At 39.9% G+C, this 15,675-nt stretch overlaps 2 protein-coding genes across 2 annotated transcripts in view; both read right to left on the reverse strand.

Moving 5' to 3' along the window:
• The window catches only part of si:dkey-12j5.1 (uncharacterized), a 32,592-nt gene that overhangs the window by 11,555 nt on the left and 5,362 nt on the right, over positions 1-15,675 (reverse strand). The window contains exons 8-9 of the mRNA XM_049584705.1: positions 15,599-15,667; positions 8,568-8,621 (exon numbers count right to left, since the gene is read on the reverse strand). Of these exons, the coding sequence (XP_049440662.1) occupies positions 8,568-8,621; positions 15,599-15,667 (123 nt within the window). The remainder of the gene's footprint in view (positions 1-8,567; positions 8,622-15,598; positions 15,668-15,675) is intronic.
• The window catches only part of upp1 (uridine phosphorylase 1), a 189,958-nt gene that overhangs the window by 4,644 nt on the left and 169,639 nt on the right, over positions 1-15,675 (reverse strand). The window lies entirely within an intron of this gene.

Below are 15,675 nucleotides of genomic sequence, written 5' to 3' on the forward strand. Positions count from 1 at the left end.
CATCCTTCTCTGACAAACAGGTTTCACACACATGACATGGAATCACACAGACATACAAGCAATCCATAACTGACGTAATAACTGTCAACCTGATCCAATCTTGACACATGCTGTACTCATTTACAAATGCTGCATCAAAGTAAAGGCACATGTGCACATGCTGTAGTGTCACAATTAATTAAAACCTGACTTGTGATTCCTACCATCTGTCACAACCAAATTGTTTTTTATCTTTCTATAGTAAAAAATATAATTACTTTGTTGAAACATACATTTAAACATAATATTAGAAAATGAAAAACACATTCCCCTCAGGCAAATATATTTTGCAATTCAAATCATACTCACCTGTTGTGTTGTGTACAATACCAGCCTTGCTATTAATTTCGAGGGGGAAAATAAAAAATTCTCTTAATCTAACAGTTAATTATTTTACTCTACACATAATACTGCCTTGACAGAAACTGTGGAGGAACAGAAGTACCACAGTCCTGAGGCCTGTCTCGGAAAACAGGATTAGTGGGCTAACAAGCTAACTCGGCCTCGACTCTGGTTTTCTGGTTCCATGTTGGTGTGTCATTTTTCAGTAAGGAACAACACCATGGTAACTTAAGCTCCACACCACACCTGCTCCTAAGCAGGATGTGATCAGGGCATCGAATGCAAATATGCAAAAATGGGTCCCTTCGTACAAGTTGACTCTTGAAAAACTGCATCACTGTTCCTGTGGCCATGTTTTGATCCGATTGCATACGTAAAAAAAAATTGACAGAATAATATTATGTTACTCAGAGGTGGGGTTGGGCGATAAAACGATCTCAAAATAGGATGGCAATAAAACATATGTCGATGACGATGATAAACTATAGCAATTTTTACTCAATATGGATAGACCTAGACAGAGCCAAACAGCGTGTCCTGCAGCAGAAATTAACAGACAGCTGTCAGTCAATTTGCAGTGATGGGGATCCACAGCATTGCACACGGTTATTTTTCATTGCATAGTCAGGGCTGAGGTGAGTGTGCTGCGGTGAGAAGGAATTGAATGTAGCAGGGACATAATGAAAAGAGGGGAAAATGAGTGGAAGTGACGAGCAACGCTGCTACGAAACTGAATAAGAGTTTGCATTATCCTCAAAAATGGACTAAACTGTGGATAAAAAAGGTTACACAACGTCAATAATTTGGAAGTGGTTTGGCTACTTGAAATGTGATAACACACAGACAAAGACGGTCTACAGAATATGTCGTCGGTTGGTTCCAACCAGGACGGACACAACAAACCTTTTCCATCACCTGAAAAGGTGGCATCCCAGCAACTACACTGAAAGCATGAAAATCTGGGCCAAAACTGCAGTTAGTCCACCAACAAGTGTTGCTCAACAGCCTAGCACTTCTGCTGCTGTGGGTGACACTAGCCAGGCTGCACCAAAACAGAAATCAATAGTGTCCTCTTTTGCTGCCGTAACCCTGAATGAGAAGCTATTGAAATGGAGCAGGGATATAGCAGACGCAGTGTCACACTTTCTAGTCAAAGACATGAAACCCATGAGCACTGTGAAGAGGTAGCTTTTGTTCAGATTTCTACCTCCAAAATTTGAGATGTAAATTGTTATTTTCTTTTATAGTTGAGTATTTAAATGTCCCAGCGCCTTAAGTGTGATCCATTTGTTTACATTTTGTCTTATGCTGTACTACTACAAACATTTGAGATTGAAATGCTTGCTGTCCTGGGAATTTGATGTGATATAAGGTTACAGGTTTTATTTTCATTTACATTATCTGAATATGTTTTAGGCTAATTTAATTAGTTGTTTCAAAAACAAAGCCAGAGGTACCACTTCTCAAAAATTGAGCCAAAATTGACTGACTGCTCAGGCATAAAAAGATAAAGAAACGCTGGAGAATGTTGAGCTGAGGGAAGGAGTACTGCTTTTCTTTATTTTCCTTTGACACTAGAATGCAATGCACAAAGCATGTTTGCATTTTTACAGTGTTATAAAATGGTTGCACAGTTCTTTACATGATATTACCTAATTTGATGTTAAGAAACTATATTGTGAGTTCAACTAATGAGTCATTTGGTTTCTTCAGGTGTCAGACATTATCAGAATACTCACAACATTATCAAATTTCATATCGTGATAAATTTCGATCAATATGTGGAAAATTATTGTGATAAAATGTTTTGCCATACGGCCAGCCCTATGCAGAGGTCTCTTCCTCTCCAAAACAAACAAACTTGGTGATTTAATCGAGGAAAGTGATCAAATGCAAGGGAATAAAAGTGTTTTTCTAAAGCTGTTTGGCTCTTACAAAGACACTGCTAACAATGGTGGCCAACGTAAAAATGCGAATGACCCTATCTAGAGCTAGTGTTTGGTTTGTCCAATGTAGGCTACTGTAGATACATGGCTGTGCAACATGGTGATCTTCATAGACAAGAACCCACTCCCTACGTAGATGTAAACGACTCATTCTAAGGTAATGAAAACATGACAATTCTTATTTTCAGGTGATTATACACTTAAGAAAACATGCTAATTATATTATATTTCATTTCTGCCAATAGCATCCCACTAAATCCTACATGTTGGATGTTTAAAAAGAAAAGCATCCACGCACTCCAGTCTGTGCAATATTAATTTACCGAGTCAAGCTTTTCATAAAAGTCTTTCTTCAAGCACCAAGGAGGTTCAATTGAATTTCACAAACAATCTTATTTTAAATACAGAGCTTTAGATCCATCAATGTGGCAAATGACTGGCCATTTTTTAAACTCCTAAGAAGCCTAATTTATACAGCTTACCAAGAGCTGGATCAGATTGCGCAAACACCGAATAACCAGATCAATCACTGGGAGAACAGTATAATGTCAGGAATAATAGATCATTATCCTGTGTCACTCCAGTAGGTTATCTGTCTTTCATTATAATACTGAAGCATATTTGCCAAAACAATTACATTTCATTTGTAACACAAAGCGGTTTTCCTAGCTCGATGTTTTCGCAAGTATTTGGTAATAATTTAGCCTCTTCGCCTGCAAACACACAGCCCCGAGCAAGATTCTGACACAAGATGTTTGAACACTCAATTCAAAAGAGCAGCATGTAAAGTTAGGTGTTAAGGGCCTCTTAACTGGCTGACTGACCTTAACTTGGCACCTCAGGAAAATATGTTAAAAAAAAAAAAAAAAAACAGTACATCATTTCTGAATAATCCTGTTGCTCCACAGAGTTCAAACAGCGAGTGGAGGCATATTTTTAACTGTAAGCTCGTACGCTGAAACACACCAAAAATAATCTTTTCTTTTTTTCCATAATCACACTTTTTTTTCTCCCACATAATTACATCCACTGTGCTACGCTTGCTCTTCCACCTCTAAACACAATCATGCTCAACTCACAGTGAACTTGGAGGTGTGTGTGTGCCTCTCATCTGAGGCCAAAGATCACCCACCCACTGTTCTTCAAGCAACAAGACACAAATATTCACTTTATTCATTATTCATTGAGGGCAGAGGCAGTGGGGACCTGCACCTCTGCCAAATCAACCATTTAGCTAACAAACACATCAAGGCATACCACACTGAATTCTGAATTGCCGCTAAGCATGCTGAGTGGGAGGCTACCCCCTGCAGCCATACTTATCAGAACAACAGCAGCACTAGATAAATGTAGTAATGTTGCAGAACCAGCAGTATGTCATTTATATCGCTGACATTTTTCTGTGAATGCAGAACCTTGAAAAAAATGCATTCTTGTGTATGAACACTATGTGTGTATTCAGGAGAGAAAGGCTGAAATTGGGTCATTGAAATTCAAAATTTTAACTTCTTCACAAATGAAGAACCATTGCGTGTCTTCAAAACAGCTCAAACCGGGCGAGAAAATTCTTTACAGATGGTCCACTGTGAGATATTTGTGCGTGCGGTAAAGACGGCTTCCGCTTCTGCACTCAAAATTAAAACATGAGAAAGTTAGCTAATTAAGAACTTTAGAGAATCCACTCTACCCTACCACAACCCCAGACTGAAGCACACATAATAAAATAAACGCTGTGTCTGTCAATCAAATCACTGAGACTATTGTCATTTCAAAGTGAAGGCACATCTTAGTTCCCATATGGTGCTGCTGAAGGAAGAACAAAAGCATCATGAATCAACTGAATACCTTTGAAACAAGATTTGCAAGGAACTAGCTCAGTTGTTTGTGCAGACTTAACACTTTATAAGTAAGGCTCCAACTTTGAGATATGCAAGAGCAAGAAGACGGAGGCGAGAGCTAACAACTTATCTACCGCACTTAAGAGAGAAAATAAGAAAAAGAGTAAAACAAAGAAGTGAGGAGAGGCAGAGGGGGGAGGAGGGAGAGAGAGTAGTGTCTGTCATACTCTTCTGACATCACTAACATGACTCCAGCGACGCAACGTAACTGCGGTATGATCTGACAGAACACTTTCTGACCATTAGAACTGGTGACTGTATGCATGTGTGATTGGCTGCAGGCCTGCTCAAATCGAGTGTCACAGCTGTAAGTCTCTGGAGCGAGTTTAAAAGTTCAGCCCCCCGATGACTGCTCTCAATCTGTCAGCTGAGGGGTGTGTGTGGGAGGCTGAGCCTGAGGGGGAGTGGGGGGGGGGGGGAGAGGGAGAGAGAGAGAGAGAGAGAGAGGGAGACACACTGCCGTGCTCTTCTATCTGACACTCAGTGGCACACCTTCACTTCATCTGCCACTGACAGTGGGGATTTGGAGCACACTGACAGCACATACTTCCCACTAAAGCGCAGAAAATACTGCCATTTACGTCACTCTCTAATAAGCATTCAAGTTCTCAGTCATACTCTGTGTGTGAGCAAGCAAGTGTTGGGAGCTAGTAATGCAAAAAGTGTGGGTGTGTAGACACTGCTGTGTGCACACACATAAACAGAAGCTCAGCAGAAGCAACTGTGTGTGCAGGTTGGGGCCTTTTCCTTTCCACTGGGGTGATAAAATATTTGCCTATATGTTCCTATGAGGGTCCTAAAGGACACATAAGACAACATTGCTTATATGCGGGCCTTGACAAGTTACACACGTGCACACAATCCCCCAACACAGAGTTTGCACCGACATGGAGCCATGATATGGCAAAAAATGATCATGATAACTTTTTCCATATTAACCAATACTGACATATAATTTGATAATGCTGACAGTTTGAAAGTATCTTAATAAAGCTTGTATTTTCCAACCTGGATCATACTTTTCCATTTTTGTGTGTCTAAACGACCAAAGGGAAGAGCAATTTTTTTAACCTGGTCCAGTATTGAGCGAGAGAGCAGCGGCTGGGAAACAGGCTGTAACAGAAGCACTCGGGGCATGTTTGCATCATCAATTTATGTCTACTGAAAGTGCCTGTACACTAAAAGTGCTTGTTTTTGCCACTGACAGGCTCCGATCGTTACTCTAAGTGTCTGGCAACATTATGGAAAGGACCCTTTAGAGACAGGCCTTTTTGTTAAAGAGAAAGCTCCTTTTTGTTTAACCAGAAACAGCACCTGAAATTGCTATTGCCAAACCCACCAGACTCCATTTAAATAAACAGTAGTTTTAGCGTGTATGGAGTCAGCATATTTTCACATCTATCTGGGTAAATTAAAGGCTTGTTTCAATCAGCGCAGAGTTGGTGATTGCTGGAACAATGGAGAGACGAACCAAAATGTTTTATGTGAGTTTTATTTTGTTTCTGTTCACTTTGAATGAGGTGTGTTTTACAATCATAAAATGACTGATTATTTAAATAGAGGCTGGTGGGTTTAGCAGGAGCAAAATTGGGGCTGTTTTCAATTGAACAAAGTGTCTTACTCTCTGTTCTACTCTTTAACATAAAGGTCTATCTTTGTGGGGATCCTTCCTTACTGTTGTCAGACCCTTAAAATAACAATCTGAGCCTATCAGTTGCGAAAAACAGCACTATTGGTACGTTCACAAAATATTTAAGAAGTGAGATTATTGCTAACTTATTATTAGTAATGTGGATACGATGACTAAGTGAGTACATAATTCCGCCAATATATACGTGTGTACACCTATATACCACTAATGAATATGAATACTTATTTATAAAATAATAGTTTGTTAATAAAAAAAAATAGAGAAAATATATATACAAGCATAGAAAGTTCATATGTTTACTTATTTAAATAGAAAAAGATAGCAGGACAAGTTGATTAAGATGTATATATAATATTAATATTTATTTTTGTAAGGTAAAGACAATTGGTAATATATACAGGTGCATCTCAAGAAATTAGAATGTCATCAAAAAGTTGATTTATTTCAGTAATTCGATCCAAAAAGTGAAACTCGTATAATATGTAGATTCATTACACACAGACTGATGTATTTCAAGTGTTTATTTCTTTTAATTTTGATGATTATAACTGACAGCTAATGAAAACCGAAAATTCAGTATCTCAGGAAATTAGAATATTACTTGGTCGGGGCTCTTCTTGCATGAATTACTGCAGCAATGCGACGTGGCATGGAGGCGATCAGTCTGTGGCACTGTTGAGGTGTTATGGAAGCCCAGGTTACTCTGATAGCGGCCTTCAGCTCTTCTGCATTGTTGGGTCTGGTGTCTCGCATCTTCCTCTTCATAACACTCCATAGATTCTCTTTGGGGTTTAGGTCAGGTGAGTTTTCTGGCCAATCGAGCACAGTGATACCACGGTCCTTAAACCAGGTATTGGTACCTTTGGCAGTGTGGGCAGGTGCCAAGTCCTGCTGGAAAATTAAATCTGCATCTCCATAAAGCTGGTCAGCAGAGGGAAGCATGAAGTGCTCTAAAACTTCCTGGTAGATGGCTGCGCCGACCTTAGACCTGAGAAAGCATAGTGGACCAACACCGGCAGATGACTCCCCAAACCATCACTGACTGTGGAAACTTTACACTGGACCTCAGGCAACTTGGATTCTGTGCCTCTCCTCCTCTCTTCCTCCAGGGATCTTGATTTCTAAATGAAATGCAGAATTTACTCTCATCTGAGAAGAGGACTTTGGACCACTGAGCAACAGTCCAGCCCAGGTAAGACGCCTCTGACATTGTCTCTGGTTCAAGAGTGGCTTGACACAAGGAATGTGACAGTTGAAGCCCATGTCCTGGATACGTCTGTGCGTGGTGGCTCTTTAAGCACTGACTGCAGCTGCAGTCCGCTCCTTGTGAATCTCCCCCAAATTCTTGAATGGGCTTCATTTCACAATCCTCTAAAGGCTGCGTTTATCCCTGTTGCTTGTGCACCTTTTTCTACCACATTTTTTTCCTTCCATTCAACTTTCCATCAATGTGCTTGGCTACAGTACTCTGTGAACAGCAAGCTTCTTTAGCAATAACCTTTTGTGTCCTACCCTCCTTGTGCAGGGTGTCAATGATCGTCTTCTTGACAACTGTCAAGTTAGCAGTCTTCCCCATGATTGTGTAGCCCACTGAACCAGACTGAGAGACCATTTAAAGGCATATAAAGGCATATATATATAAATACTTTGGTTTATTTAGAAATGTCTAAGTAAGGTATAGGTTTATTCATATGAGGAAGCTGTCTGTTTCATTTTACTCAATGACATATGGACATAAGGAGAAGGGAGGGGATTTAATAAATGTATACTTCCTCCCACTCATTTTCAGAAGTGTAAATGAAACCAGCCATACACTGACATTTTTTTTCCATTATGCTTTCCATTATTTGTAAGTATTACTTTCTTCATGTCTGCCTGCTTCATGTCTTTGTTTTACATGTTTGACATAAATATCAAATATCAATACATCAATATCAAAGGCAAATAACAGAACAGCTAAAACAGCCTGGTAAGTTCAGAAAATTATACATCACTTTGCTGTAATGCAGCCTTTAAAACCAGAAGACACTTATATTACACTTTTCAAAATCCATATCATATCACCATATCTAGTCTCAATTCATGACAACCATGTATCATGATTTTGCCTGGCCTTAACTCCAATGTTGTGTTCGTGTTAACCAATTTCTCGTTTGTTGGGATATTTTGTTTTGTTTTGTTGGGTTTTGCTTCGCTCTGGTCCATCAGTAGGAGAAATGAAGCTGTCGTAGTTGTTGCTATGAGCTGTTAATTTCAGATTTTTGTGACATAAAAATATACAGATAATTATTTCTATAAGTCAGCCTACTTAAATCAACATTTTCATCCACATAACATTTTTCTGTTGCTGTTTCTCATGGATGTAGCCTCGTTAGCTAGCTTTGTAGGTAGATGTTCGCATTGTCAATCCCTACAAAGGTTAACTGGTTAATTGTCGCTTCAACCAAGGCAAACGGCTCTCAGTGTGCATGACACCAGACCAACTAATAGTGCAGAACAAATAAGAAAGGAGGTCTGGAACCAGGCTAGAGAGAGACATACTGGAAATATAAAACCAGTAAAAGCAAAATACCCACCTAAAAAAAACCCCTGACTTAAAACAGGTAATTAGTGTCACATTTTCAGTGGCATACAAAATTCTCTGTACCAGTAACAAATAATATAAAATGCGAACATGATTGAAAGCATTACCTGAACGACTTCATCATCCTCCTCCAGAAGACCCTCCAACACATCTACTGCCATCTAATGCAGAGAGAGAGAGAGAGAGAGAGAGAGAGAGAGAGAGAGAGAGAGAGAGAGAGAAAAGAGGATTAAAAGATGGTGTTGAGATTTGAAATCATCTTCCACATCATCAGAAAATAGTCATACAAGAAAATAACTTTTCAGGTTAGACAAATTCATCAGTGCACACTCATAGATACAGCCTTGATCCATAGACAAGCACGCACGCACGGATGGACAAACGTGTTGTTGTTGCACACAGTGTTGTGCATCTCCCAGGCAGCTCAATCAATCAGAGTGATCAGATGGTCTGATAAGCGTCTATGAGGTCAGCGTCCCACACACAACATCGTCGATACCAACAAGACAACAGACATGGCCGTCGATAGACACACTCACCAGTGCTTATTGCGCAGTCAATAGTCACTTTGGCTGCTCTGTTCGACGGCCCTTTTAATCCATTTACAGACATTAACTGTCAATATATTCTTGAACCCGCACCACTCCATAGAACACGTTATAAACTTAAATATGACCTCCACTCTCGCCCCCTCTCTTTTTGAGGTCTAAAAGGAGTTTAATGCGAGGTGACCTTTGCCATAGAGCATCACTGTCTGGGTCTGTTTCTGAGGGAAGTTTCTATTACAGAAAACAGACCTTGACTAAAGTAGGCTGTGTGTTTGTTTTGCTCTGCCTCTCTCTCCTTGTGGATTCTGCAGTTGTGTGTGTGTGTGTGTGTGTGTGAGGCCCCAGGTGATGATATATTGATTTTTGTCAACTTCAGGTTGGAGGCGACTGTTAGCCAATCACCCATGGTGAAGGGCAAGAATAAAAGACACGCACGTACCTGTGCACGCACTTACACACCGCAGCACAATCAACACACCACAACAAAGCTACACACAACCAGTGAGCACAACGAGCAGCACTTGCTTCTTGTTAAGGCAGTCTTATTAGCTGGAGAGCTTCCTAATTTTTTCCCCCTCCTGCTCTTTGGAGCTCTCTTCTCTTTTCATTAAGCCTGCCTGCTTCCGGTGGCGATAAAGAGGTCAGTTGCCCAGGAAGGCTGAGGGAGAGTCAGGTTAATTGAGAGTATCTCATTAAGAGTGTGCAAATGTGCATGTCAGGGAGTCAGTTGATTGATTGCTCGACCAATTATCACCTAAAAAAAACCCATTGTCTTTAATTAATTAATGACTGATTAAAAATACACAAACAAAAACAACTAATCCCAGTTGATGATGAATGGATTCATGCCCAGCGTCAGAATTATCTACTTGACTTTCATTGTATCGCACCAGTGTGACAGGCAGACACACACATACACACACACAGTAATTCGAGCCAAGCACTAGATGTAAGAGATAGGAGTAAAGATCTGTCTGGGCATTATACAACTGATAGAACAGGCAGTTTTGGAGCAACAAAAATAGAACAAGAGATATCTGGGAGCCAGGATAAGTGAGCAACGATAACCATTATATCGTCTCCAACTGCACTCCTTCCTAACTACACTGGTCAACCCAGGGGCGAGTGATTAAAGATTCAGAGATTCCTAAGCCGCTTCACGCTCTAAACAACAACAAGATTAATATTCCCGTGAAGATAAGGGGAAGAGAGGGAGAACTACGAGGGAAAAAGTGCGAAAACTGTAAGGAAGGGCACAGAAAAGTATCTTAATAAACAATGCAAAACTGGTCCATGAACAACAGCAGTGCAACTTGAAGACACACACACAAATACACCGCAAAGACACTACGCACATGCTGTCCTCTTTATTTCAAGACCTGTTAAAGATTTTTTTTTAAAAAGCAGCACTCTGGGGAGGAACTCATTTATAATGGCCATTGTGTGTGTGTGTGTGTGTGTGTGTGTGTGTGTGTATGTGTGCGCGCAGTTTGTATGTGTGTGCACAGTTTGTGTGTGTGTGTGTGTGTGTGTGTGTGATCTTCAGGCAATTTTGTTTAACAGAATCATTTTACCGGAGCGCACAGCAGAGACAGGAGAAAGACAAATCACTTTACAAGCGAGGGCAAGCCGTATCTCTAACACACAGAAACCCATACAAATGTGCGCACACACACACACACACACACACACACACACACACACACACACACACAAACAGGGACGTCTACACTTAAGTAAATAAATCCTAGGGATGTCACTGCTAACTGTACTTGCAAGCAACATTGGAAAGTACAAGCTGCTCTCCATCGTGAGCTACATTTAAGAACGGAAATGTTCAAGGAACAACATGAAAGCAAACAAGAGTGACGACGACAAGGAGAGTAACTAACCATCAGCTGCTGTGACAACTGCGGCGAACAGACACCTTAATGGCTGTCAGGGGGAAGCCGTCTGTCTGTTTGTCTGTCTGTCTGCTATGTGGCAAGTGAATTAGTGGTGGTGATGGGTGATGATGATGGTAATATGTGTGTCTGTGTGTCTGACATTGACAGTGAGAAAACTGTGGTCTCTGAGGGCTACACTGTTACTACAAAGCACATTTGTTTTTCATTAAAACATCAAGTCACATAACAAGTGATACAACATGGATTTAGGGACATAAGTAATTATTAATTTCATTATCAAATAATTAACGGATTCATTGTTTAGTCTATAAAATGAAATGAATTATTAAAAATGTCCTAAAACTGATGTTTAGTTCACTGGTTGTAATTCTGGGGGTATGAGGGTCGCCAGATCTTCTTGAAGGTTCATGAGTTGACTTTAAGGGATGTTACAAAACATTTTAAAAATATATACAGTAGGCCTTTACTCAGCATTTCATTCATATCTGTGAAGAATACAAAATGAAATTCTTATTTTCCAAGATATAAACTTCTCAGAAAAGAGCATGGTGAAGACCTGAAACCAAGCCCAATCACAAAACCTTCACTCTCTGCTAAACTGACTCATTCAGCATTAGGAAACTATGCAGTTAAATATATATTATATAATCTTTATTTATAAGGCGAGTTACAAAGTGCTTTACATGTTAAGAATTAAAACAGACGACACATGAAAACAACAACTTTTAAAAAAACTGATAAAAACACTGGTTAAAAAAAAAAAAAAAAAAAAGAACTTTAAACTCAGGTAAAATCAGGAAAGGCTCTCTGATAGAAGTATGTTTCAAGAAGGAACTTAAAAAGGATAACTGACTCAGCCGACCTGATTTCCTCGGGCAGACTGTAAAGTACGTCCTGGTGTGTACGGCACTAAGTTGAAACAACCAAAGAGCTAATAAAACAATGGCCAAACCTAAATTTGACAAAAAAGAAGCCCATTAAGCGTGTGTGACTGTTACAATTAAATAAAAAAACAAAACACACACAAAGGCAAAAAAGCCCCCCAAAAAAAATCTTAAACCAAAAAAAAAACAAAAAAAAAAGAAAAGAAAAGGAGTCCCTTAAGGAAAACACTTGGGAACCACTGGAAAATGGTTGTTGTTCTCGCTCGATAAATGACTTTAATGATTAACAAATTATCAAAATTGTTGGTTACTGACTGATTGATTAATCAACCAAATGACTGATTGATTGATGATTGATTTTTAGTTGTGTCATGCACACTAACATGTGCCCAACTCTCATGGGTTTCCAAGACAACATTACAATCAAAAATACAGGTTATTTAAATACTCAGTCCAGTAACAGAATCCTCTGCCTTCTATCCCAGGCCTTGCAAAAAAAACCTGAGCCCCAAAAAAGGTTCTCTTTCTGAAACAAAACTCTTTTTTTCATCAGTTTTTCATGATCATCCAGCCAAAAGCAATCAACACTGATAGAGGTCATTCCACTGAAAAGTACGTTCCTGATGTCTCCAGGACAGTACAACAAGAAATGAACCTCATTCTTAACTTCACTTAAACTACCCAACAAACAAATTCTGTTCTCATTTCATCTCTAGTTCAGTCTATAAAATATCAGAAAAAATGTGGAAAATACCCATCACAGTTTGTCCACAACGATGACTTTAAATTGTTTCTTTTCTGCAACCAACACTCCAAAACACAAAGATATCAATTTACAGTGACACGAAACAGAGAAAATCAGCACACTCTTCTACTTCAGAGGCTGGAACCAGCACATGTTCAGCACTTTTGAGTTATAAATGAATAAAAACAATTTATCACTTATTAAAACTGTTGTCAATTAATCTTCTCTCAATCACCCAACCTATTAATTACTGGTTGTTTCAACAGTGGCTCAGACATACTTCAACATAACAACAAGCTGCTGGAAAAAAGATGTCCTCACAGTTGTCTCACTTATGCTGCTTTCAAGCACCCCACGACTACATTTCTATTACAGCTACGGAAATCACTGACAAATCTGGAATCAATTCAAGTGTTTCTCCTCAAAAGCAATCAAAAGGGAAAAAAGGACCTTGACAAGCAATTTTTGGTGACTTTTTTTTCCCCCCTCCAAATTAAGTGGCACGGATCCACATCTCGCAGAGACAGAAGACTGAAGAGGAGAGGGGCGATCATGAAATGTCTGTTTTAAAGAATGTATTAGCCCAGTGTCTAGGGAATAGTTTGTAAGTGTCGAATTATTTACAATCTTTGCAGGCGCTGTATTATGTTCTTGTGTTGGACTTGTACTTGTCTCACGCTCTTTGAAAATGCATGAAGCAAGTACATAATACAATATATCCACCATCAATTGATGTCATGAATTCTGTGCTCCTAACTCATAAAATAAAAACTTTCTCCACCAAATTTACTGTCATTTTGAGCTTTTCATTTGCACAGCTTACAAGTTCAAAGAACAACCCTCCTTCAAAAGGATTTACCTCAAAACCATTTCAGAAGTCAATCATTTATGCACAACACTTCCCTGCTTTGGGGTTTTGATTACCATTGCAGAGGCCGCCCACCAGTGCTAAATTGGTGACTGCCTCTATTAATGTCATGAGAAATTAATTGGCTTTAATGAAATCAACCCTTAAAAACTTTCGAGGAAAAAAGGGAAGAGGTGCTATGTCAGAAAGCAAAGGTCAAATGTTTAATATGTGAGATTCTTGTCTGGACTGTCACCTCGTAAAGAGATAGGTGCCATCTTCCTACCATTAGGGCTGCAGCGGTACAGCATGAAACTGTGTACGGTGATATGAGGATTGACAGTTATACTGTGAACATTTGCTTGTCTAAGGTATTGGGGAAAAAAAATATAACAGTAAAACTGCACACATATCTCCTTTCCTTATAGACTGCCTGTCAGACCGTTCATGCATACTTCCATTTAAAAATAGATTAAAGTTCCAATAATTAATTGTTTGCTCAACCAAGAACACCCTCCTGTTTTCATTCCATTAAAGGTCATTGTAACTGATAATAATAATAATGATTGTGTAATCCTGTATACTATGATACTGTGTAACTGCTCTCTATCAGACCATGAAAACCTCTTTCAATTGCAGCCCTTCCTACCATCGAAAGCCTTTGTGGAAGATACCAAATTTTGTGATATAATCTGTCAGCACTGTGCTCTGCATTTATTGCTTTCTCCAGTAACTATGGAGATAATATCATACACCAAGATTATTTGGCAAAAATAATCACACTATTTTGCCAAACGGCAAATGTGCTCCAATTCAAACCCAAACTTACAAGCCCAAACTACATTCATCAGACAAAGAGCTTAATCTCCAACAGAGACAGACCAATGCTTTTTGGCAAAGAACGTGGAAGTTATTCTACCACTTTCGCTTTTCTAAAAGAAACTATTATTTACCAGAAACAGCCGTATACTCTATGCAGCTACAGAAAACAAATACAAAAAATTGCCTCAGTGTGTTTCTTTGGCATATATATTAATCAAATTTCCAAAGCCTTGGCACAGTTTGGACGACCAAACAAAACAGTCAATAGGGAGAAATGCAGGCAAAGTGTCGCATTCTGGCACCCTGCTAAGAAGGTAGCCTTCAAACTAATACAGACTGGAAGCGCACAACTTTACACAGAGTTTACTTGTGAATAGATTCATAGTCCGCAGGGAGAGATAGTGAGCACAAAAATGAGTGAGTGTGTGTATGTGTGACAGAGTAGTAGAGGAAGGAAAGAGAAGAGAGGATGTTCCTATCAAATCCGGCTAAGTCCCAGTCTGGGAGAGACGGACAGAAAATAGCTTCTACTCCGCTCCCATCCTTAAGCTCAGTTTCCATCAGAAACTTTTCACATAAGTGATGGTTAAAAGCAAATATGACCAACCTTGTGCATGGCTGTGTATATGCATACAGCAAAATAAAGCACTCAGGATGTGTGCAGTTTGTGTTCCGGGCTTGATGACACCAACAGGAGGATGAAGACAAACGACATGTCAGAAACTGTGGACCGAGACGTTGTCATTTTACTGATACACCTGACAGCCCATCTCCCACATACACACACGCACGCACACACAGAGATATAGCTGCAGCTGAGCCGTTTGGGAGCGAGGGGGGGAAAAAAGGACACTGTTCTCATTTCCTGTCAGTAATAACCATAAACCACTCAACAAGAGTGACTACAAATTAATCACTGGATCACAACAGAAAATAGCTGAACTGCTGTTGGTGTGGCAGTAATCACAGAAAATGACTTCAAGCGTTAATGACTGTTAGGGGTTTTAGCACTGAACTGAAGGCAGTGAGCCACTAAAATCAAGGCCATTAATACTGGAAATTGATGAGTGATCTGGAAGTGCGCCGTATCACAGATATGGCAGCAATTCATCAGACTGGAGCTTCCTTCTACTCCCCGCCTCACCACCATCCCTCCTCCCCTGCGCGCCCCCTTACCCCTGTCCCTCTCTGTAAATACCACTCTTCAATTATTGACGCTGAACTCTGGAGGGGATAAAGACCAGGCAAGGCCTTCCCACCTTCAATGCTATTCACTAGAAAGGAAAGCACACATGTGCACGAACACACATACAAATGCCAGACCGCCCTCGCTCCCACCATGAAACGCACACAGACCAGCGACAGCAGAGAGCAGGACATTTTACCTCGTATTCCTCGGACTCGATGAGCAGTTTGGCCGTGGTGACGCGAGACTCGTACGGCGGGATGTCATTCTGGAGAA

The sequence above is a fragment of the Epinephelus fuscoguttatus genome, linkage group LG8 (genome assembly GCF_011397635.1).
Source record: "Epinephelus fuscoguttatus linkage group LG8, E.fuscoguttatus.final_Chr_v1".
Classification (NCBI taxonomy): domain Eukaryota; kingdom Metazoa; phylum Chordata; class Actinopteri; order Perciformes; family Serranidae; genus Epinephelus; species Epinephelus fuscoguttatus.